The 19,280-nt window shown below is 52.9% G+C and overlaps 1 protein-coding gene across 2 annotated transcripts in view; it reads right to left on the reverse strand.

Annotated features, from left to right (window-relative positions):
• TTLL4 (tubulin tyrosine ligase like 4) overlaps nt 1-19,280 on the reverse strand; it is a 45,720-nt gene that overhangs the window by 25,319 nt on the left and 1,121 nt on the right. For both annotated transcript variants that reach the window (XM_084643647.1, XM_084643648.1), the window contains exons 2-3: nt 4,450-5,902; nt 50-162 (exon numbers count right to left, since the gene is read on the reverse strand). In XM_084643647.1, the coding sequence (XP_084499773.1) occupies nt 50-162; nt 4,450-5,816 (1,480 nt within the window). In that variant the 5' untranslated portion in view covers nt 5,817-5,902. The remainder of the gene's footprint in view (nt 1-49; nt 163-4,449; nt 5,903-19,280) is intronic.

A 19,280-nucleotide genomic window follows, 5' to 3' on the forward strand; every position in this document is an offset into this window, starting at 1 on the left:
TCACACACATGCACATAGCCCCGGCTCTTCTTGGGACAGCCGCACTAACCCTCCTCTTCCTCCTCATCCTGACTGCAGCCATCTTCCAAGCCATCAGGAAGCTCCTCTTCTGCATCAGCTTCAGGCTCCCCAGGGTCGAGCAGGGGCAGGTTGATGGCCGCCCTAGAACACAAGGAATTCAACGGAGAGTAAAGTCCATCCATGCAGCAGCACGCGTGGCGTGTCTCCATCATCACACCACGGAGGAATCTCAGTGGCCCTCGAGAAGGATCTCCGCCATGTGCCTGGGCTGACGTACGTTACACCAAGGCAGGGTGGCTAGAGCATGACACCTGCCCATCTGTCTTTGCTACAGAGATCCCCAGGGCACCTATACGGCTCAGATGAGAGGAGATGTGGGGCAGCACTTCGAGACATTTTGGGAGCCAAGGTACTTGTTGTGATGCTACACCCCATATTCGTCCCAGAAATATGGTTCTGATATGAATATGGCATAACGAAGATACACTTCATGCCAGATGGCTCATGTAAGATCTCATTGGCAAGGTTCTGATTCACTGAACGTGATTATCCAATCTGTGTGCCTGTATCATTTCTGTATCTGAAGTTAGGAATATTGACCATGTATCTATTCCAAATGTGCTACTCTGGGTGACACCCACAACTAGCTCTTCAGGTACAACAATGGAAAAGCCAGAGAGGACTGATGGCTCATTAGCAGAGACAATGGACTGCGAAAGAGCTCAGTCTTCCTGTGGATGCTCCAAGCAGCCTGCAAGTAATGGCTGCTACGACCCTGCAGAGACATGGGACGGAGTTACCTGGTACTGGACCCACCCCTTGGTATGCTGGTGTTTTTCCACTGGGAGACAAACCGTTCTCCCCATAGACAAGAGCTATATGAGGTAGGGGAGTGACATCATCATGGTTCTCCTCTGTCTCCCCGCCCAAAGAGACACTGGGAAACACCTGGAAACAAGAACTGAACTGGGGGGCGGGGAGGGGGGGAAGCTGAGCCCAGACTGGGAGGACATCCAGCTTGTGAGTGAAAGCACCTGAAGTTCCAAGCTGCAGACCAGTGCTGCTGGCTTTCAAGACTCTGCCATTTTCCTAATTCAACATTTAGGGTGAGAAATAACATTTTGTAATCTGTTTCTTTGTGTACCAAGCTTAGTTTGCGTGTTGTTTTATTTGCTTGGTAATCTGCTTTCTTCTGTTTGCTATCTCTTATAATCACTTAAATCTGCCTTTTAGAGTTAATACATTTGTTTTGTTTATTGTTAAACCCAGTTTGTGCAATTTCTAACTGGGGAAGGGGGTGGGGGGGGGCAAGAACTTGTGCACATCTCTCTTCACATTGAGGGAGAGCGTGAATTTTTATGAGTTCGCGCTGTGCAGATTTTTCTATACAGCGCAAGACATTATACCTTTGGGTCTGCACTCCAAGGGAGCTGGGCACCTGAGTGCCGGGGCAAGTCCCTTAAGCTGAGTCTTCCCACAGCTGATCTCAGTGTCTGTGTCTTTCCGCAGCAGGGTGTGGCCCAGCCTGTGTGTGTGCTAGAGGAGGCTTAAGAGCCTGGCTCAGCAAGACAGGTTAAAGGGGGCCCATGCTGGCAGAATAGGTGGGCTCAGTGGTATCTCAGTACATCAGGTAGCACCTTAAAGGGGGGCAACCCGTCACACTTGTACCCTGGTCATGCTGGAGGGCAACAGGCTTTTAAAACCCAATGTGTCACGCAAAACAGGAACTCCTTTTGCTAACTGTGGGCCATGACACCCAAGCACACCATGGGGGAGACACCTGGGACTATTTATTGCCCTTCTCTCTAGCCCCAGCACTCTGGAGATGCAACTCAATTCCACCTCTTCCCCCACAACCACTCAAATCCCTTCCTGCTCTGCATGGTCTCCTGGCATCCTCTCACTTGGAAACAGAACCCCTTCCCTTGAATCTCAAGGGCTGCTGGGTACCATGACCTTGCTCTGGGAGATCTTTGCTGCATGTTCCTCTCCATAAGAGCATAAAAATGGCCAGACTGGGTCAGACCAAAGGTCCATCCAGCCCAGTGTCCTGTCTGCACACAGTGGCCAGTGCCAGGTGCCCCAGAAGGAGTGAACCTAACAGGTAATGATCAAGTGATCTCTCTCCTGCCATCCATCTCCACCCTCTGACAAACAGAGGCTAGGGACACCATTCCTTACCCATCCTGGTGAAGAGCCATTAATGAACTTAACCTCCACGAATTTATCCAGTTCTCTTTTAAACCCTGTTATAGTCCTAGCCTTCACAACCTCCTCAGGCAAGGAGTTCCACAGGTTGACTGTGCGCTGAGTGAAGAAGAACTTCCTTTTATTTGTTTTAAACCTGCTACCCATTAATTTCATTTGGTGGCCCCTAGTTCTTATATTATGGGAACAAGTAAATAACTTTTCCTTATTCTCTTTCTCCACACCACTCATGATTTTATAGCCCTCTATCACATCCCCCCTTAGTCTCCTCTTTTCCAAGCTGAAAAGTCCTAGCCTCTTTAATCTCTCCTCCTACGGGACCCGTTCCAAACCCCTAATCATTTTAGTTGCCCTTCTCTGAACCTTTTCTAATGCCAGCATATCTTTTTTGAGATGAGAAGACCACATCTGTATGCAGTATTAAAATGTGGGTGTACCATGGATTTATATAAGGGCAGTAAGATATTCTCCATCTTATTCTTTATCCCTTTTTTAATGACTCCTAACATCCCATTTGCTTTTTTGACTGCCGCTGCACACTGCATGGATGTCTTCAGAGAACTAGCCACGATGACTCCAAGATCTCTTTCCTGATTACTTGTAGCTAAATTAGCCCCCATCATATTGTATGTATTGTTGGGGTTATTTTTTCCAATGTGCATTACTTGACATTTCTCCACATTAAATTTCATTTGCCATTTTGTTGCCCAATCACTTAGTTTTGTGAGACCTTTTTGAAGTTCTTCACCGTCTGCTTTGGTCTTAACTATCTTGAGCAGTTTAGTATCGGCTGCAAACTTTGCCACCTCACTGTTTACCCCTTCCTCCAGGTTATGAATAAGTTGAATAGGATTGGTCCTAGGACCGACCCTTGGGCAACACCACTAGTTACCCCCTCGACTTTGAAAAATTACCTTTTATTCCTACCCTTTGTTCCCTGTCTTTTAATCAGTTCTCAATTCATGAAAGGATTTTCCCTCTTATCCCACTTTCCTCACTTGCAGTTCAATCCCCTCCCTTCCGCGCCCCACATGTCACCTCCACGCTTGCATAAGGCCAGCTCAGTCCCTAGGGAAGGTTTGGTCTGCTGCACTGAAAACACAAACCTGGATCCTTCGCGACTGCAGGAGCAGCCCCTGAGTGGCAGAGCTGGGTCTGAAACTGGCTGGGCTTTTCCAGGGACGGGTGAGCACTGCTACTTCAGAACCGGGCTGGCGCTGAGAGACACGTGCTCGGTTTTCAGACATGCTTCAGCAAGCTGCCGCAGCACCACTGTCCTGAGAACTGAGCAAACCGCTACAGGAACCCCTTTACTGGAGCAAAAGACAGGCAAAAGGCCCTGACTGCAGAGGCCGAACTTCCTCCGCGCACGGGAAGCGCAGTGAGCCTGGCAGATCACTGGGGAAGTGAGATAATTAGACAGATCACAGGGGAAGCTGCAAAGGGAGCGAGGTCCCTTTGATCTGGGATTTAGTCACAAAGCTTTACCCAATACCTGACAGCTCACCTGCCATTTGTCCCTGCAGACAGACAGGTTCTCCAAAGCTCAGGGCACTTCCCTTTCATTTTTAGCAGGTCCAATTAAACAGTCACCTCTGTCTAAATGTTTGTTATTAGCACAGGAGACCAACCTGAGCAACACTGTCTGCACCACAGGGCTATTTGGTTATTAGTACAGGTCAGGGAACTGCTCCTGCACAGGGGCATCAGCGCGCTTGAAAAAAAAACGTTGAGCCAGCCGGCAGCTGCCTAATGCCATGCTGCAGCAGTAACACCTACTTAGTACTCATACAGCTCTTCCCAAAGGGGAGGCCATATAATTGACAGATAGGGAAACTGAGGCACAGATGGGCGGTGGAGAGACTCACTCAAGGTCACACAGGGAGTTAGGGGCAGAACCAGGGACAGAAGCCAGGCATACTGGCCGATTCCCTGTCTGGGGCACATGGCTTCTCTCAGTTCGACAGCTATAACGGATCATGGCACATGGAAGCAGTGCTCCTAGGTAACCTGCCTGCATTCTCAAGCAATCATCTTCCCATAAGCATCCACACCCCCAAGTAGGAATCTGGAACGGCTCTCAGAACAGAGAGAACGCAGAAGCCCAACACGAGCTGTGCCTGCCGAGAATTGCAGAGGGGCACCAAGGCCATGGCAGCCCAGTTGACCCCCCAGCTCCACAAAGGAGAGATCACGGAGGACTTTTCCCATGGTACTCACTCTGGGTCTCTCAGGGGAGCGGCCTGCTCCCACTTCGCATCCTTGCTCAGCTGGATGGTGGACATCTGAGCTGCTACCGCGGAGATGTCGGCATGGTGGGCTGGCTCGCTTTTCTCCACCTGGTCTCCACTGCTCAGGGCCAGGAAGTTCACAGTCCGACAGGGCGCACTGGGGTCCGAAGAGTCAGAATTGGAGGCTAAGAGGCGAACACTGATTCGTTTCGTGCAGACAGCGGCACTGTCGGGGCCAGCCAGGCTCAGGTTACTGCTTAGGCACCGGTTACCCATCTCCAAGTTCAAGGGGGCGGCCGTTTCTTTTGGGCTCAGCTGGGTGAGGAGATGCTGTTTCCAGTGGCTGTTCCTGTTGAATAGGTTGTACTGGAAGCCCGTGTTCATGAGGCAGGAGGTCTCAATCCTGCGGCCAAATTTGTTGTAGGTGTTAACTTTCCCGCTCAGTTTTCTCACGGCCTCTGTGAGCCGGATCTCTCGTTCCTTGGCTTTTAAAGTCTGCACCCGGCTCTCGCTGTCCTCCAAGTACAAAGAGGTTCGCTCGGCTCGGAGAGCCGCACTGGGCTGAACCGGAGATAGGCGGGACATGGGGGTGGCGTGCTCCAGGGCAAGGCCGTTGCCTTTCCCAGATCTGTTCTCCAGACTCATGGAGGAGCCGTCCCCGTTCCCCCCACAATGGGACCAAGATATCGCAGGAGACCTAGGGGGGGTCTTCAGTTTCTTGTTCTCCGGCGACTGTAGCAAAGGCACCTTAGCACTGTTTGGCCGTAGGAAGGAGTTATTGTTTAGCACTGGTTTGTACTGGCTGGACGTTTGTCTACCTGAGCCTAGAGGAGCACTCTTCCCCCCTGAGCCGGGCTGCTCCCCAGCTGCACTCGGCCGGGGGAACGGGTTCACCGCCGAGGATGCCATGCCGAGGTCAGCCTGGAGAGCTCTGGGTGGGAAAGGAAGCTGTCGGCTCTCCAAAGCACTGGACCGTAAGCAGATGGACTCGAGCCGCTGGTAGGGCTTGTGTCTGAGGTAAGAGCGCCGATACAGCAACGGGCTCCCAGCGAGGTCCGGGAAGGGATGGGGCGGGGACCGGGAGAGGGGCAGGCTCTGGTCACTCAGGTGACTGCTGCATAACGAGGCTGGGTACAAGAAGCAGGCGCGCTGGGGAGGGATCCCTGAGTGGATTGGCCTGTGGTCCTGGAAAGTATTTACATGCTTTCTTCCTAGCTTCCAGATGGGCTTCACCTGCTGCTGAGCGAGGAACCAGGCCTGGCTCTCGGGGGGTCTCTCCGCAGCTGGAACGGGGAGTTGGAAGTTGCTTCCCCTCTTGAGGCCTATGCTATAGTGCTCCGGTTCTGCAGAGGCCATGTAGAGCCATAGCACACCAGGCAAGGGCTGACTCAGAATAGGGACTCAGACGGGATCACCAGCATCTTCTCCAGGGTCCTGTCAGCCTGCAGCAAGGACACAGTAAGCAAAAGCCTTCAGCTGCAGCCCGCACCACTGGCAAAGCTCACCCTGCCCAGTGCCCAGCACCAAGGCAGGGTGAGCTCTGTGCGCGCTGGACAAAGCCCTGGCTGGGATGATTTAGTTGGGGTTGGTCCTGCTTTGAGCAGGGGGTTGCACTAGATACCTCCTGAGGTCCCTGAGATTCTATGATTCAATGGACAGTAGCACAGTATTAGAGGGGACGGGTAGGTGGGCTGTGCTTACTCCAGCCATCCCTGCCTATCAATGGCTGCGCCCCTCCCCACGCTGCAGAGCGAGCCCATGGTGCCTCCTGAGGCTCTGCCCGGGCATCCCAGTGAGAAGTGAACGGCGCTTCCTGGGGCACAGGGGCACTCGGGTGAGAGGCAGCGTCTGAAGTTCAGCGGGAGGACGGGGACATTCCTGATGTCAGTTTACAAAGCAAATGCCAAAGAGGGAGTGACCACCCACAGCAACATTTCAGCCCCCCGCCAGGCGTAGGACTGACAAGGAGACTAGCTAAAACCCACCTGGGGGGCCCTGAGCTTCACCCCTAATACTCAAAACAGGCTAGCTAAAACCTCAGCTGATGCCACCTTCATCCCCTCCCCACACCCCGGTACTCCCCTGGGACACAGGCTACAGAAGCCCCAGTTTGGCAGAGACAGATCCAGAGAAATCCAACCAGAAAGAGAGGAATTCTGTCTATTTTGAGGGCTCACACATGCAAGGCTGGTTACAAAATATTAATACACTCTTCGAATTCAGGTGATGGGAGCGGGGGCGAACCTCAGGAAACTAGTTGGGAAATGCAGGGGTCACCCTCAGCATGGTATGAGCAACACACACCCAACCCCACTGTTAGGAAAGAGATCACGGGGTGAGAGACCGCAGCTGTCAGACTGATTATACCGTCCCCCCACTCAGAAGCGTGCGTACAACTTGCAGTGTTACCCCCAAAATAGCAAAGTGAGTTTGCCACCCATCCTTTTGATGAGAACCGCGATTTTAGAACAAATGCTGTTGCTGAAATCAAAACTAAACACAGATCACAGACTGAGGATTGACTGCTCCCCTCACAAGTCAGCACCACGGGGTCTCCACACAGCCATATGCATGCAGACAGGCCGATTCAGTGTGTTACCCCGGTAAGCGGCACACTACTCAAGGACTGGCTGTTGGAGCTCACTCAGACGAGAGCCACACAAACTCACCCAGAGTACAGTGTTTCCCAGGACAGATGTGAAGATACAGGGCAGTAGGAAGCAGGCAAGAGATTCTCTGTTCTTAGTTCTGAACTCTCAGAGATGGAAGCTCTCTCTAGACTGGACACAAAGTCAAAGAACAGCTGGTCTCTCACACAAAAGTGGATGCAGCAGAGAACAGCTCAGAGTGGCCTTTAAAAGAGCTCTGTCCACACAAAAGCCTTTACTTTCTTAGCCAAGTACAGGAGAGAAATCCCTTTTCACTGCTGCTTTGCAGTTTCGCAAGCAGCTACAAAAGAACAGATCCAATTGCCAAAAAATACAGCCACAGTTCAATGAGTCAGCAGATGAGACATCACACCAAGCCTGGTGGACAATACGGCCAAACCCCTTCGAACAATGTCAGGTTTACAGCATTCAACAGTTGCAGCATTCCTGACTCATGCGCGCAGGTCTTGAGATCGCAGTGCTTCTCTTAAAGACCCAGCTCCCGGAGTCATGATTATGTGACAATCTCAACTCTCAAGTTTCTCACCCTCCTGGTTGCAGAGAAAAGCCTGAACGTGTCACCTGAGTGTGCTCCAAAGGCTCAGGCCTGGGCTACATTAGAAAATAAGGTCTGTTTACCAACGGTCGATGGACCGTTGACCTAGCGCTATCTACATGGGGACTTGGGTCAGCTTAACCATGCTGCTCGGGGGGGACTGGTCACCGCTCGGGGCGGGACTGGTCACCGCTCGGGGCGGCGGGTTACCCCTGCCGACGGGAGAACCCCTCCCGCCGGTGGAGGCAGTGTCTATGCTGAAGCCCTACAGCAGCAGAGCGTTGGCAGCGTGGACAAGCCCCCCAAAACCAGAAGGCTAAATAAGATCCCAGTACATAGTCTTGCAACATTTCATGATTTTTAAGCCAATCTCACCATTTGGGGGGGGGGGAGGGCTGTCTCCACTTGTAACCATTTCTATTCTACCTGGCCATTCCTTTGTGAGGGCACGTTTATTGGCAGCCATACCAAAAGGAGATTCCGCTAAGATAAACACAGCGGCGTCTACATTAAACGCAGACGCAAAACCCAAACCCTACCAAACCAACGCGCTCCCCTGTGCACACTGGAGAGAGGGAGAACACATGGGACAGATGTTCGTCACATGGTTTAACGCATGACTGGAAAGCACCCAGATACTGTGGTGATGTGGATGAAAGAAGAGCCCGGACAGAACAGAATTAGCAGGTTGAATTAATTCCCAAACGTTCGTTTACCTTTCGCCACTCGGGAGCCTTGGCTCTTTTTAACTGTACTACACTGTTAGCAGGAACTCACGGACAAGGAGACTACAATCCCTGGGAAGGGGGCAGGCAGAAAGCGTATTAAGTTTAGCACGAGTTCCCTTTGGAGCAGCAGGAGCAGAATTTGCCCTGTAAAGAGCCCTCAAAGCTCAGAATATTGGAAATGAGCTGGGACCCAGATACAGCACGACTTGGTGGAGTCGGATTCTGGGGCACTGTCAAAATAAACAGGTGATGCAACGGGCATGGCTGCTCTCTGCCTTAGAAAGGAGCCATGTGCAAACTCAAGGCCACCAGGTCCAGTTGAGGAGACAGCTCTCCAGAGATGAGTGGACTCAGTCGGACAAGCAGAGCGCCTAGCAGGGATCATCTGCAGACCTGAACTTTGACAGGAGTTAATGGATTTCATAGTCCTAGTCTGAGTCCCGCTCAGGACAGCGGCGACCGAACTAGGTGAGATGTGGTCTCCCTAGAGGCTTTGTTCACGTCAGCGGCAGGCTCTGCAGAGAGATACGGACCAGTACAGGCCACAGGGACTGAACAGAAGCGATCTCTCTGGGTCAGGCCCAAGACAGAGGCTGCGCCCTGCTGCCTTTAGCTGTGGATGTCAAGCTGGCACCCTTCCCCAGCACTACTCACTAAGGGGGTGTCTACATAGCAGCTGGGCGCATGGTTCTCAGCAGGGATACATGGAGGCACTGAAAGTAGCAGCGTAGCCAGGGCAGCAGCCCGGGCTAGTCACCTGAGTACAACCCCCCCCCGGCCCCCCCGGCCCATACTCAAGTCGTAGCTTGAGCTGCCATTGCCACGTCCAGCACAGTGCCTTGAGCAAAGCTAATGTGTCCATCTGTCTGTGCTATGATGCAAGCTCCTGGCTGCAGGGTAACCATACCCAAGGAAAGCACCCAGAGAATCCACCTGTGGCTCATTGTCTGGACTATACTTAGTTCCCAGGTCCCAGCTCTGTGCGCTGGCGAGAAAAGGAAGCTTGCTGCCCTCACGTCCTGAAGTGCTGGGTGCGAGCGCTGCTCAGGGCAGGACTTCAGTGCATTGTTCTTTATGAGCACCATGTGCATGGCTGCAAAGAGCTACCAGTGAGAGCCTGTGAAATATCTGCAGGTCCCCACAGACGAACAAGGTACATGGGCCTATGTACTGCCTGTCCTCCCATCCTGCTCACTAGTGTTCACAGCATCACAACAAACACTGCTACACAAACCTTGGCACCCACAGGGTTCACTGGAGCACCAGCACTAGGAAAAGGCAAAGTGGATAGCACAGACCCGCCCTCCTACAAACTGTGGCTCGCAGCCCTTACGGTTCTATACTGATCCGTCAATAATGCAAACAAGGAGACCAGTGGAGATTTGCTCCCGGCAGAGAGAATCAAGCCTGTTGCACGGAATGAAGTCGCGCAGTATTGTGTCACCTAGTCTGCACCCAAAACACGTGCCTCCCTGTTGTGACAGTCACATCGATTAGCACAAGACCAAGAGTGAAGCCAAGACACCATGAGCCGCTGGGATTGAGTTACTCCTGGTAAACAGATTACTTAATATTTGCTTCCAGCTCTCCTTCCCCAGGCACACGCAGACTGCAGAGACACTCGAATTCTGAAGCTATTCCAGGGGACAAATCAGACTAATCTGAGAAGAAACAGTGTAAAAAGGAGCAAGGAAAGAAACCCGCCACCCAGGATATGCCTGACTCAGGGTACGTTTACACTTAAACCTCTCCAGTGGCACGGCTGCAGCACTTTAGTGTAGACGCTACCCCGATGAGAGGCCTTCCCCCGTAGGTGCAGGTAATCCACCTACCCGAGAGGCAGTCGCTCAGTTGATGAAAGCATTCTTCCATGTCTCTCTCTCCACCAGAAGTCGGTCCAATAAAAGATATCCCCCCCCCCCGCCTTGTCTCTCTAATACTCCCCACAAACAGTTATACGACATAGTGTTAGCAGTATAAATTATACCATTAGAGTTCTCGCAGTCAGCTTCCCCGTGTGGACAAACTCACAGAGAAGGCGCATGGTCAGAGATGGGAAGGAAGGAAAAGCGAACCCTGCAGAGATAACAGAGTGAGTTAACTCCGAGAACCGGAAATAAAGAATTCACGGGGCCACTGGCAAAGCACAGGACAGACAGGGACCAACTCTCAGAGGAGAATTCTTCAGTAGCTGGAGATTTTAGGTACTTGCTTCCTCATTCAAAGCTACACCGTTCTCGAGCCAGCTAACCTCAAAGCACTCACTAAAGGTGTTACAAAGCAAGCTAGACTGGACAAAGCTTTGCACCACCGCTGGGAACAACCCCTGCCTGGCCCCAGGGAACAGGCTGGCTGATCTGAGAACTTTCCATTCTTAACAGCTAGAATTGCACGGCTGTGCTCAGTCATTGCCACGGAACAAACAGAAGTGCGAGGGGAAATGCCATCGCCTCCAAGGGGAGAGGTCTCACCTGACGGCACCCCAGGTGCAAGGCATAACACAGGTCTTGCTGACTGACACCAGGGGAGGTAAGAACTGGGGAGCAGCATCACAAGAGCAGTGTCTGCCAACAAAGGCAAGCAATGGGTTTGAAAGCAAACTGAAAACCAGACTATCAACAATCCATGTCCTTGGCTCTTCCTGCAGGAGAAGTAGCAGCTGCCAGGAACAGGCCAGCCCTGCTCTGGAGATTCTCCCCCTCAGCCCCTTTCTTGTGGTTAGCATTCACGCCGCATCTGAAACAGAGCCAGGTATTGCTACCGCCACGTCCCCTAAAATCTCTAGGGCAGCCTCATCTTCCATTGCTCTGTTCCATGAGCTGTCATGACCATCAGCCCTGCCAAGCCACCAACGCCAGGTGGGGGAGCTGGGTTCCACCCTGGCTCACAAATCAGCTGCAGAACGATTAACTGGGGGGTGGAATCATTATTGCTGAACAGACCAGCTTGCCTCTCAGCTCCCAGGTAAGCGGGCAGGGCTGAGAGTCAGAAACAAACACTCGTGAACTGAGCAAATTGGAACTGGATTCATGGTAAGACACATACAGGGCCCCTGAAGACCATTTTTAGAGAGCTACCGAGTAGAACTGCTCTTTGGTATAGTTACTGGATTTACATAACACCTTCAATGTTGATCTAAGACCTAGTGAATTCAGCAGGAGTTTTGCCATTGCTTTATAAGCACCATGCAGTGCATGGCTGGGGACAGCGAGCTGTCTCCAGCGATTCTCCCCACCTCTGCCTCTCCAGCCTTAAGACACGGAAACACAGAGGAGGGAGGTTTTCCCTGTTTGTGCTGCCAGGATAGTGTTTTAGGAACTTCTCTCCCCTTTCCCACCCACAGGGAAGTGGGTCTGTATAGCAACAGCACTTCCTTTCCGCCAAAGTTTGGGAACCCCAGTGTTAGTCCATTTCACTTTCCGGCTCTCCTCGGCTGCTGCAAAGGGCATTTGCATAAGTCTTCCTGCAGGATTTTAAAAGGATCACAGAATAACTGGTAACGGTCCAAGCTTCAATAGTACTTAGCACTCACGCAGCGCTTCCCCTCCAGAGATCTCCAAGCACTTTGCAGAGCTGGATTTTAACTAAATCACATGGGGCCAAATTGACTTGATGGTGTCATTTTAAGCAAGTTGCGCCCTCAGACTAATCGGAGGGAGATGAGAGAGCACCCCACGGGACAGGGAGTGACAGGCTTTTAACAACCTTACTACAAAGGTTTCAGAATAGCAGCCTTGTTAGTCTGTATTCGCAAAAAGAAAAGGAGGACTTGTGGCACCTTAGAGACTAACCAATTTATTTGAGCATAAGCTTTCGTGAGCTACAGCTCACTTCTTAGGATGCATTCCTTACTACAAAGGTAACAAGGCCAGCCATCAACAGGAAGGCAGCAGCAGACACTGTCCATGCTGGAACCAGTCACTGCAGTTCACCAATCTGGCTTTGCTGTCTGCTTAGTGCTGAATAAGAGGGGAAGCTGGGGAAGCTATTTGCCTGCTCCATAAACTATTATGGCGTCAGGCTTGATCTGACACCCAGGGCAGGACGTCAGAGGTGCTAAGCTCGGGAAAAAAGACTTGGAATTTGCCTTTGTGCTTCTTTAAGGTGTATAAAGACAGCCTGACCGTCCCCCCACACCACCGCCACCCAGACCCGCGCCCGCTCTGTTTATTGAACATAGGTCTTGACTTAAGCGAACCATAATTAACTGAGGGGAGGGGTTGTCATTCCCACTGCTGTGAACTCTTCTGGCTTTGTTCACACCTATTTCAACCTCTGAGGGAGAAAAGCTCTTTTGCGCTAAGATTCAGCAGCTCAAACCCTTCAGTCAAGGGCTGAGAAAGTGTCTCAGGCACATTTCTGGTTCGGACTCACCCAGCAGCCCCTCCACTAAAAACAAGAGAAGACGAGACTTGACTTTCCTGACATGTCTAAGATAAAAATCTAACTTTTTAACAATCTTTTCCTGCGACAGGACGTGTAAAGAAGGTCTGAAAGACGGGGACATGATTCAGTTTCCCCCTCCTCGCAGATCACCTTTATTGTCCAGCTAAGTTTCAGAGCAACAGCCGTGTTAGTCTGTATTCGCAAAAAGAAAAGGAGGACTTGTGGCACCTTAGAGACTAACCAATTTATCTGAGCATGAGCTTTTGTGAGCTGCATCCGATGAAGTGAGCTGTAGCTCACGAAAGCTCATGCTCAAATAAATTGGTTAGTCTCTAAGGTGCCACAAGTCCTCCTGTTCTTTTTGTCCAGCTAAGGACGTTCAAACACAAACATACATTTAAGTTAAATAAGAAAAGGGGGAGGTTAACACCTCTTTCTGGTTGAATGGCTCCACATAGTTTTGACAAAAAAAGCCACTGAATGTTTGATGGCACCCTGAGGGATAGGCCGAGCTGTGTGTGTGGGGTGGGGGTGGATTGCAGAAGAGCTCTTGATAAACATACATCGTTTACTCTTGGGTAGGTTTGCACAATTAGTGCATAAAGTGGCCAATGTGACTTGTCAGGATTTCAGTACATCTGATAGCGTGCAACAAAACCTTATACAGACCTGTAATTCCAATTGGGGTAGGGGCCAAGTTCCGTGATGGGGCTACACCTGTCCAGCGTGTATGTGCAGGAGAGGTGGCTGAAGGTCCATAAACAAGGGCTTCGGACAGTGGTCACCCACCCGTCTCGCGATCTCCAGCGGTGCAGCTGCTACGACTAGCTCCCCGCCTGCCGCAGCCCCACACCACTCCCTGAAGTGGCCAGCGTGGCCCCGGGGTGGGGGACAGAGTTCTCCGCACGCTGCTCAGGCTTGCAAGCACCGCCCCCGCAGCTCCCATTGGCCGGGAATGAGGAACTGTGGCCAGTGGGAGCTTTGGAGGGCGGGGGGAAGGGGGTGCCTGCAGAGAGGGGCAGTGTCCAGAGCCACATGCCCCCAGCCCCCACTCCCAGGGGCTGCAGAGGCACATTGGCCCCTTCCGGGAGTGACGTGGGGCCAGGGCAGGCAGGGAGCCTGCTTTAGCCTCGCTGCGCCGCCAACTGGGACCTGCCTGTGGTAAGTGCCTCCCGGCAGGCGGCCACATCCCCACCCCCGGCCCTGAGCCCACTCCCACAGCCTGCACCCCAAACCTCCTCCTGCACCCTGAACCCCTGCCCCAGCCCCGAGCCCCCTCCCAGAGACAGCACCCCAAACCCCCTCCTGCACGACAAGCCCCTGCCCCAGGCCTGAGCCCTCTCACAGAGCCTGCACCCCAAACCCCTGCCCCAGCCCTGAGCCCCCTCCCAGAGCCAGCACCCCAAACCCCCTCCTGCACCCCAACACTCTGCCCCAGCCCGGAGCCCCCTCCTGGACCCAAACACCCTCCCAGAGCTTACAAGCAGTTCTCCAGCACCAAGCCCTTAACGCAACTGTCCCTGTAGCAGTGACTGCTCTGGCCCTATTTTTGACCTCTGCTGCCCAAGGATTAAAGTGCCTGGAAGCCCACCTCCCATTTAACAGCCCCAGCACATCTGGGAAATGCCTCTTTCCCTGCCACCTCCACAAGCCTGGCTCCAGCTCTCCCTGCTGCTGCTGCTTGGGCCAGGAAGAGCCTAGATCTCGGGAGGAGGGGAACTGGCACAGGAACAAGGCGATGGAGACCCGGGGGTACAGCAAAGGCGAAGGCCAACGCCCGGCAAAGGAAAGGCTTGGCAGCAGACAAAGGAGCACAACCTGAAGTCTGTAGGTTCTCCCAAGACTTGCCCATTATGACCAGCTTGACGCTGTCCTGCACTGAGAAGCTGCCATCACCATCCTGGAAAGCAGCTGAAAAACACTCTCAAACCAGCACTCCCCACGCTGTGTGCTGGGAATCAGGAGCGAAGCAGCAATGACTGTGAGCCGGTCCATACAGCCCAAGGTGGGGAAAAGCCCAACACAGTAGCCGTTATCTCCCGCTGCTCCCTCTCGGTCTGCTTTACCCTCACCTCGGCCAGGATAGCCTCGCGACTAGACACATGGGCAGAAAGCACGCTGGGGCATCACACAGAGCGACCACATCACAGAGGGAGGCAATCAGCCCCGCCCCCTCCCACAAGGCCTTGGAGCACCTGCCCTACAAGCATGGCACCTAGTTCCAGGCACCACGTTTCACCAAAGATATTGTCAAACCGGAAGGAGTCCAGGGAACAGCCACAAAAATAATTAGCAAAAAGAAAAGGAGTACTAGTGGCATTTTAGAGACTAACCAACTTATCTGAGCTGAAGTGAAGAAACAGATTGACAGAGCCAGAAGAGTACCCAGAAATCACCTACTACAGGACAGGCCCAACAAAGAAAATAACAGAACGCTGCTAGCCATCACCTTCAGCCCCCAACTAAAACCTCTCCAACGCATCATCAAGGATCTACAACCTATCCTGAAGGACGACCCATCACTCTCAGAGATCTTGGGAGACAGGCCAGGCCTTGCCTACAGACAGCCCCCCAACCTGAAGCGAATACTCACCAGCAACCACACACCACACAACAGAACCACTAACCCAGGAACCTATCCTTGCAACAAAGCCCGTTGCCAAGTGTGTCCACATATCTATTCAGGGGATACCATCATAGGGCCAAATCACATCAGCCACACTATCAGAGGCTCGTTCACCTGCACATCCATCAATGTGATATATGCCATCATGTGCCAGCAACGCCCCTCTGCTATGTACATTGGTCAAACTGGATAGTCTCTACGTAAAAGAATAAATGGACACAAATCAGATGTCAAGAATTATAACATTCATAAACCAGTTGGAGAACACTTCAATCTCTCCAGTCACTCGATTTCAGACCTAAAGGTCATAATATTAGAACAAAAAGACTTCAAAAACAGACTCCAACGAGAGACTGCTGAATTGGAATTAATTTGCAAACCGGATACAATTAACGTAGGCTTGAATAAAGACTGGGAGTGGATGTGTCATTACACAAAGTAAAACTATTTCCCCTTGTTTATTCCCTCCCCCACCTCCTCGGAGGTTCCTGTCAACTGCTGGAAATAGCCCACCTTGATTATCACTACAAAAGGTTTTCTCTTCCCCCCCCCCCGCCCCCACCCCACTCTCCTGCTTGTAATAGCTCCTCTTAACTGATCACTCTCCTTACAGTGTGTATGATAACACCCATTTTTTCATGTTCTGTGTGTATATAAATCTCCTCACTGTATTTTCCACGGCATGCATCCGATGAAGTGAGCTGTAGCTCACGAAAGCTCATGCTCAAATAAATTGGTGAGTCTCTAAGGCGCCACAAGTCCTCCTGTTCTTTTTGCGAATACAGACTAACACGGCTGCTACTCTGAAAAGAATAATTAGGGGGCTGCGGGGACCGACTTGTGAGGAACAAAATCTGCTTATCTCGGCTAAGCAACAACCGGGAGACAGAAGAGTCTTGCTAATACCTGCAGGGTACAAAGAACAGGAGGACTTGTGGCACCTTAGAGACGAACACATTTATTTGAGCTTAAGCTTTCGTGAGCTACAGCTCACTTCATCGGATAAATTGGTTAGTCTCTAAGGTGCCACAAGTCCTCCTTTTCTTTTTGCGAATACAGACTAACACGGCTGCTACTCTGAAACCTGCAGGGTATAAACACTAAGGAGGGCAGGAATTATTTAACAGAACTGTCACCTGACAATGGTAAGGAAGGGGACAAACAGAGGGCTGCTTCTCAGGCATAACCAGGATCATTTGACAGTTACCTTCCCTACCTGCTGAATCTTGTCCAACTCAGACTGTAAGCTCCCTGGGGCAGGGACTGTCTGTATATGTTTCTGCTGCCCCTAGCAGACTAGGGCCCTGATCAGGATCCATAGGGGCCACGCAATACAAATAATTCAATCCAGTACACAGGGGTGTAACTGGGCCAAGTCAGATTAAAGGGAAAGGAAAGACGCCGAGAAGGTGCTGTAGCGTGTGGGGACCAATCTCCCAATCAGTTCGTGTAACATTTGAAACTCGATTAGCTACAACTCTAGTGAGGGTACAATAAGGAACAAACTTTCCCATGCTGGATGATCTAACAGGGCTTCCCCACCTCTGGCTACCCGGACTCACAGCCAGGCTTGAGGAAGAGTTCAGCAAAGATTTCTAGCCTATTCCGAGTGTCCCGTTTGGGTACAGCTCCCCTGGCTGAGTCACCAGTTCCTTCATCTGACAGCAGAGCAGCAACCAAGGGCTCACATGAAGGCTGCTCAGCAGGGCTCCGTGACCTCAGGAGACTGACAAAAGACGCGGCCCCAGATGCTGCTTTCACATACTGCTGTGCAGCTCTCACTAAACCCTTGGTAACAGCAACCAGTGACTGGTGCTGCATAAGATCTTGGCGTGGGTGATGGGCTATCAGAGGACCCAGTCAATCCCTCGGGTGGCTATGCTGGCATGCACCCTGCTGTACATTTCTAGATTTCTAGATTTGGAGGCCAGAAGGGAACCCTGTGGTCAGCCAGTCTGCCCTGCAAAACACAGCCCACGGACCCACGCCCAGCACTTCATGCATCAGGCCAGTAACTCATTCTGTCCACTCTAGCTTAGATCCCCCAAGCAGGAGAACTCCTACGACTTCCCTCGGGCGGCTCTGCCAAAGCCTGATTCAGCTTCATGACCGATTTCTTCCCAGCTATTCAGCTTGAAGGTTCCCTGTTCATTTCATCCCCCCACCATATCACTCAGTGGGCTGGAAATGTAGCTGACACTACCATAGCCCCCTAGCGCACACACGGCCTGCCCCACCACCAGGGGTTTTTCCACCTCCCTGAATGACACAACTGTGGGGACAGAAGCCCTCTTCTGTCAACATCACAGCATCCACACTGCGGGTTTTCTCACACCCCTGACCAACATAGCTATGCCGACAACTCTGAAGTGCATACTATGAAGTGCATACTAAAGCTACGTCTACACTACAAAGAAAAGTCAGCCAATTTGCAGCCACCCCATTAATTCCTGCTGTAGCTGATGTCCATGCTTCCCTCAGTGTGCCGTCCTCACTAGGAGAGCTTCCACTGACTAGAAAAGGGCAGCAGGGGGGCTGAGAGCCAGGGATCTCAGCTCCTCACAGCTCCACACTGGGAGCCAGCTGACCCCGGGGCTTCTCGCCTCCCTGCTCCCAGCTGGTGGGGGGGGAGAAGGGGGCGGGCAGCCACCCAGGGCTTCTCACCTCCGGCAGGGAGATCCACACCCGTAGTCTGCTGGTCGGCTGCTGTGCTCCCAGCAGGGAGCCGGGACCCCGGGAAGCAGCCGAAGCCAGGAGCATGGGTGGCAGCCCAGCTTGGAGCGGAGACCGAGCAGCAGCCAGGCTTTGGAGCCAGGAATCAGTTTTCTTGGGTCAATTTCATGGGTCTCCAGGGGTGCAGTGAAATTGAGGAGACAGCCCCAGTAGTTAACACAGTGCGGCTCTGGTGGAGGTGGTTTTCTGATGTCGGCACAGCCAGAGGAACGCCATGCGTACACCTCCGCCGGTCCGTCCACAAAAGCTGACTGTTGTCGTGTAGACACAGCCTACGGCAGGGCGGTGAACACGCGGCTCTTCACACAAAGCCAAGCTCGGCATTCGCAGGCTGCAGAGGCTGAGGCCCGTGACCCGAACCCCAGCCTCTACGTGGGAGGAAGGCAGAGTCGGAGATACTGACACCCCAGGCTTTGGTAGAGGGGGTGGGTGGCATTTCCTCAGCAGCTATCCTGCAGTAACCGTTAAAGAACGGCTTGAAACGGTACTTTCAGCAAGTGCCCAGGGCGCGTCACACGCCCGGGGCCATGCTGCAGGGCATCGACACCAAGGGCACCACTCCGTGCCCCGGGACCCGGCGCCTGCTGCCAGCCCCGTGCACTGAGCTGTGCCCTGGGGACATCGCGAGCCGAGGGGACAACGCTCCCCCCACATTCGGGCACCCAGGTGCCTGTGGGGACAGGACGAGGGGAAGCTGGGTTTCTCGGGTGGGGGAAAGGAGACGGGTCCCCTCAGCGCAGGAGAGGTGGTGGGGAGCCCGCCCGGGGAGGAGGTGGGACCCTACGGGAGTCCCCTCAGCAGTGGGAAAGGAAAGGGGGAGGGATAAGGTGGGGCTCCTCTCCCTCAGGGACCTAGCCTGTTGGCCCCTGCGGGAAGGGGGAGCTGGACACGTGGGGGGGAACTTGGCCAGGGGGCAGGAACTGGACACATGGGGGGCCAGGACCCGGCTGGGGACGGGGGCGGGAATTGGATGCTGGACCCGCGAGGGGAGACCGGGCAGGACCTGGACCGTGGGGGGGGGGGGAGGGAGCTGAACACATGTGGGGTGGAGGGGGGAATTTGTCCCGTGGGGGGGAGGGAAGCTGGACATGTCGGAGGTTGGGGGGGGACTTGACCCGTTGGGGGTGGAGCTGAACTCATGGG

Source organism: Lepidochelys olivacea, assembly GCF_965140295.1.
Source record: "Lepidochelys olivacea isolate rLepOli2 genome assembly, chromosome: 11".
In the NCBI taxonomy this organism is placed as follows: domain Eukaryota; kingdom Metazoa; phylum Chordata; order Testudines; family Cheloniidae; genus Lepidochelys; species Lepidochelys olivacea.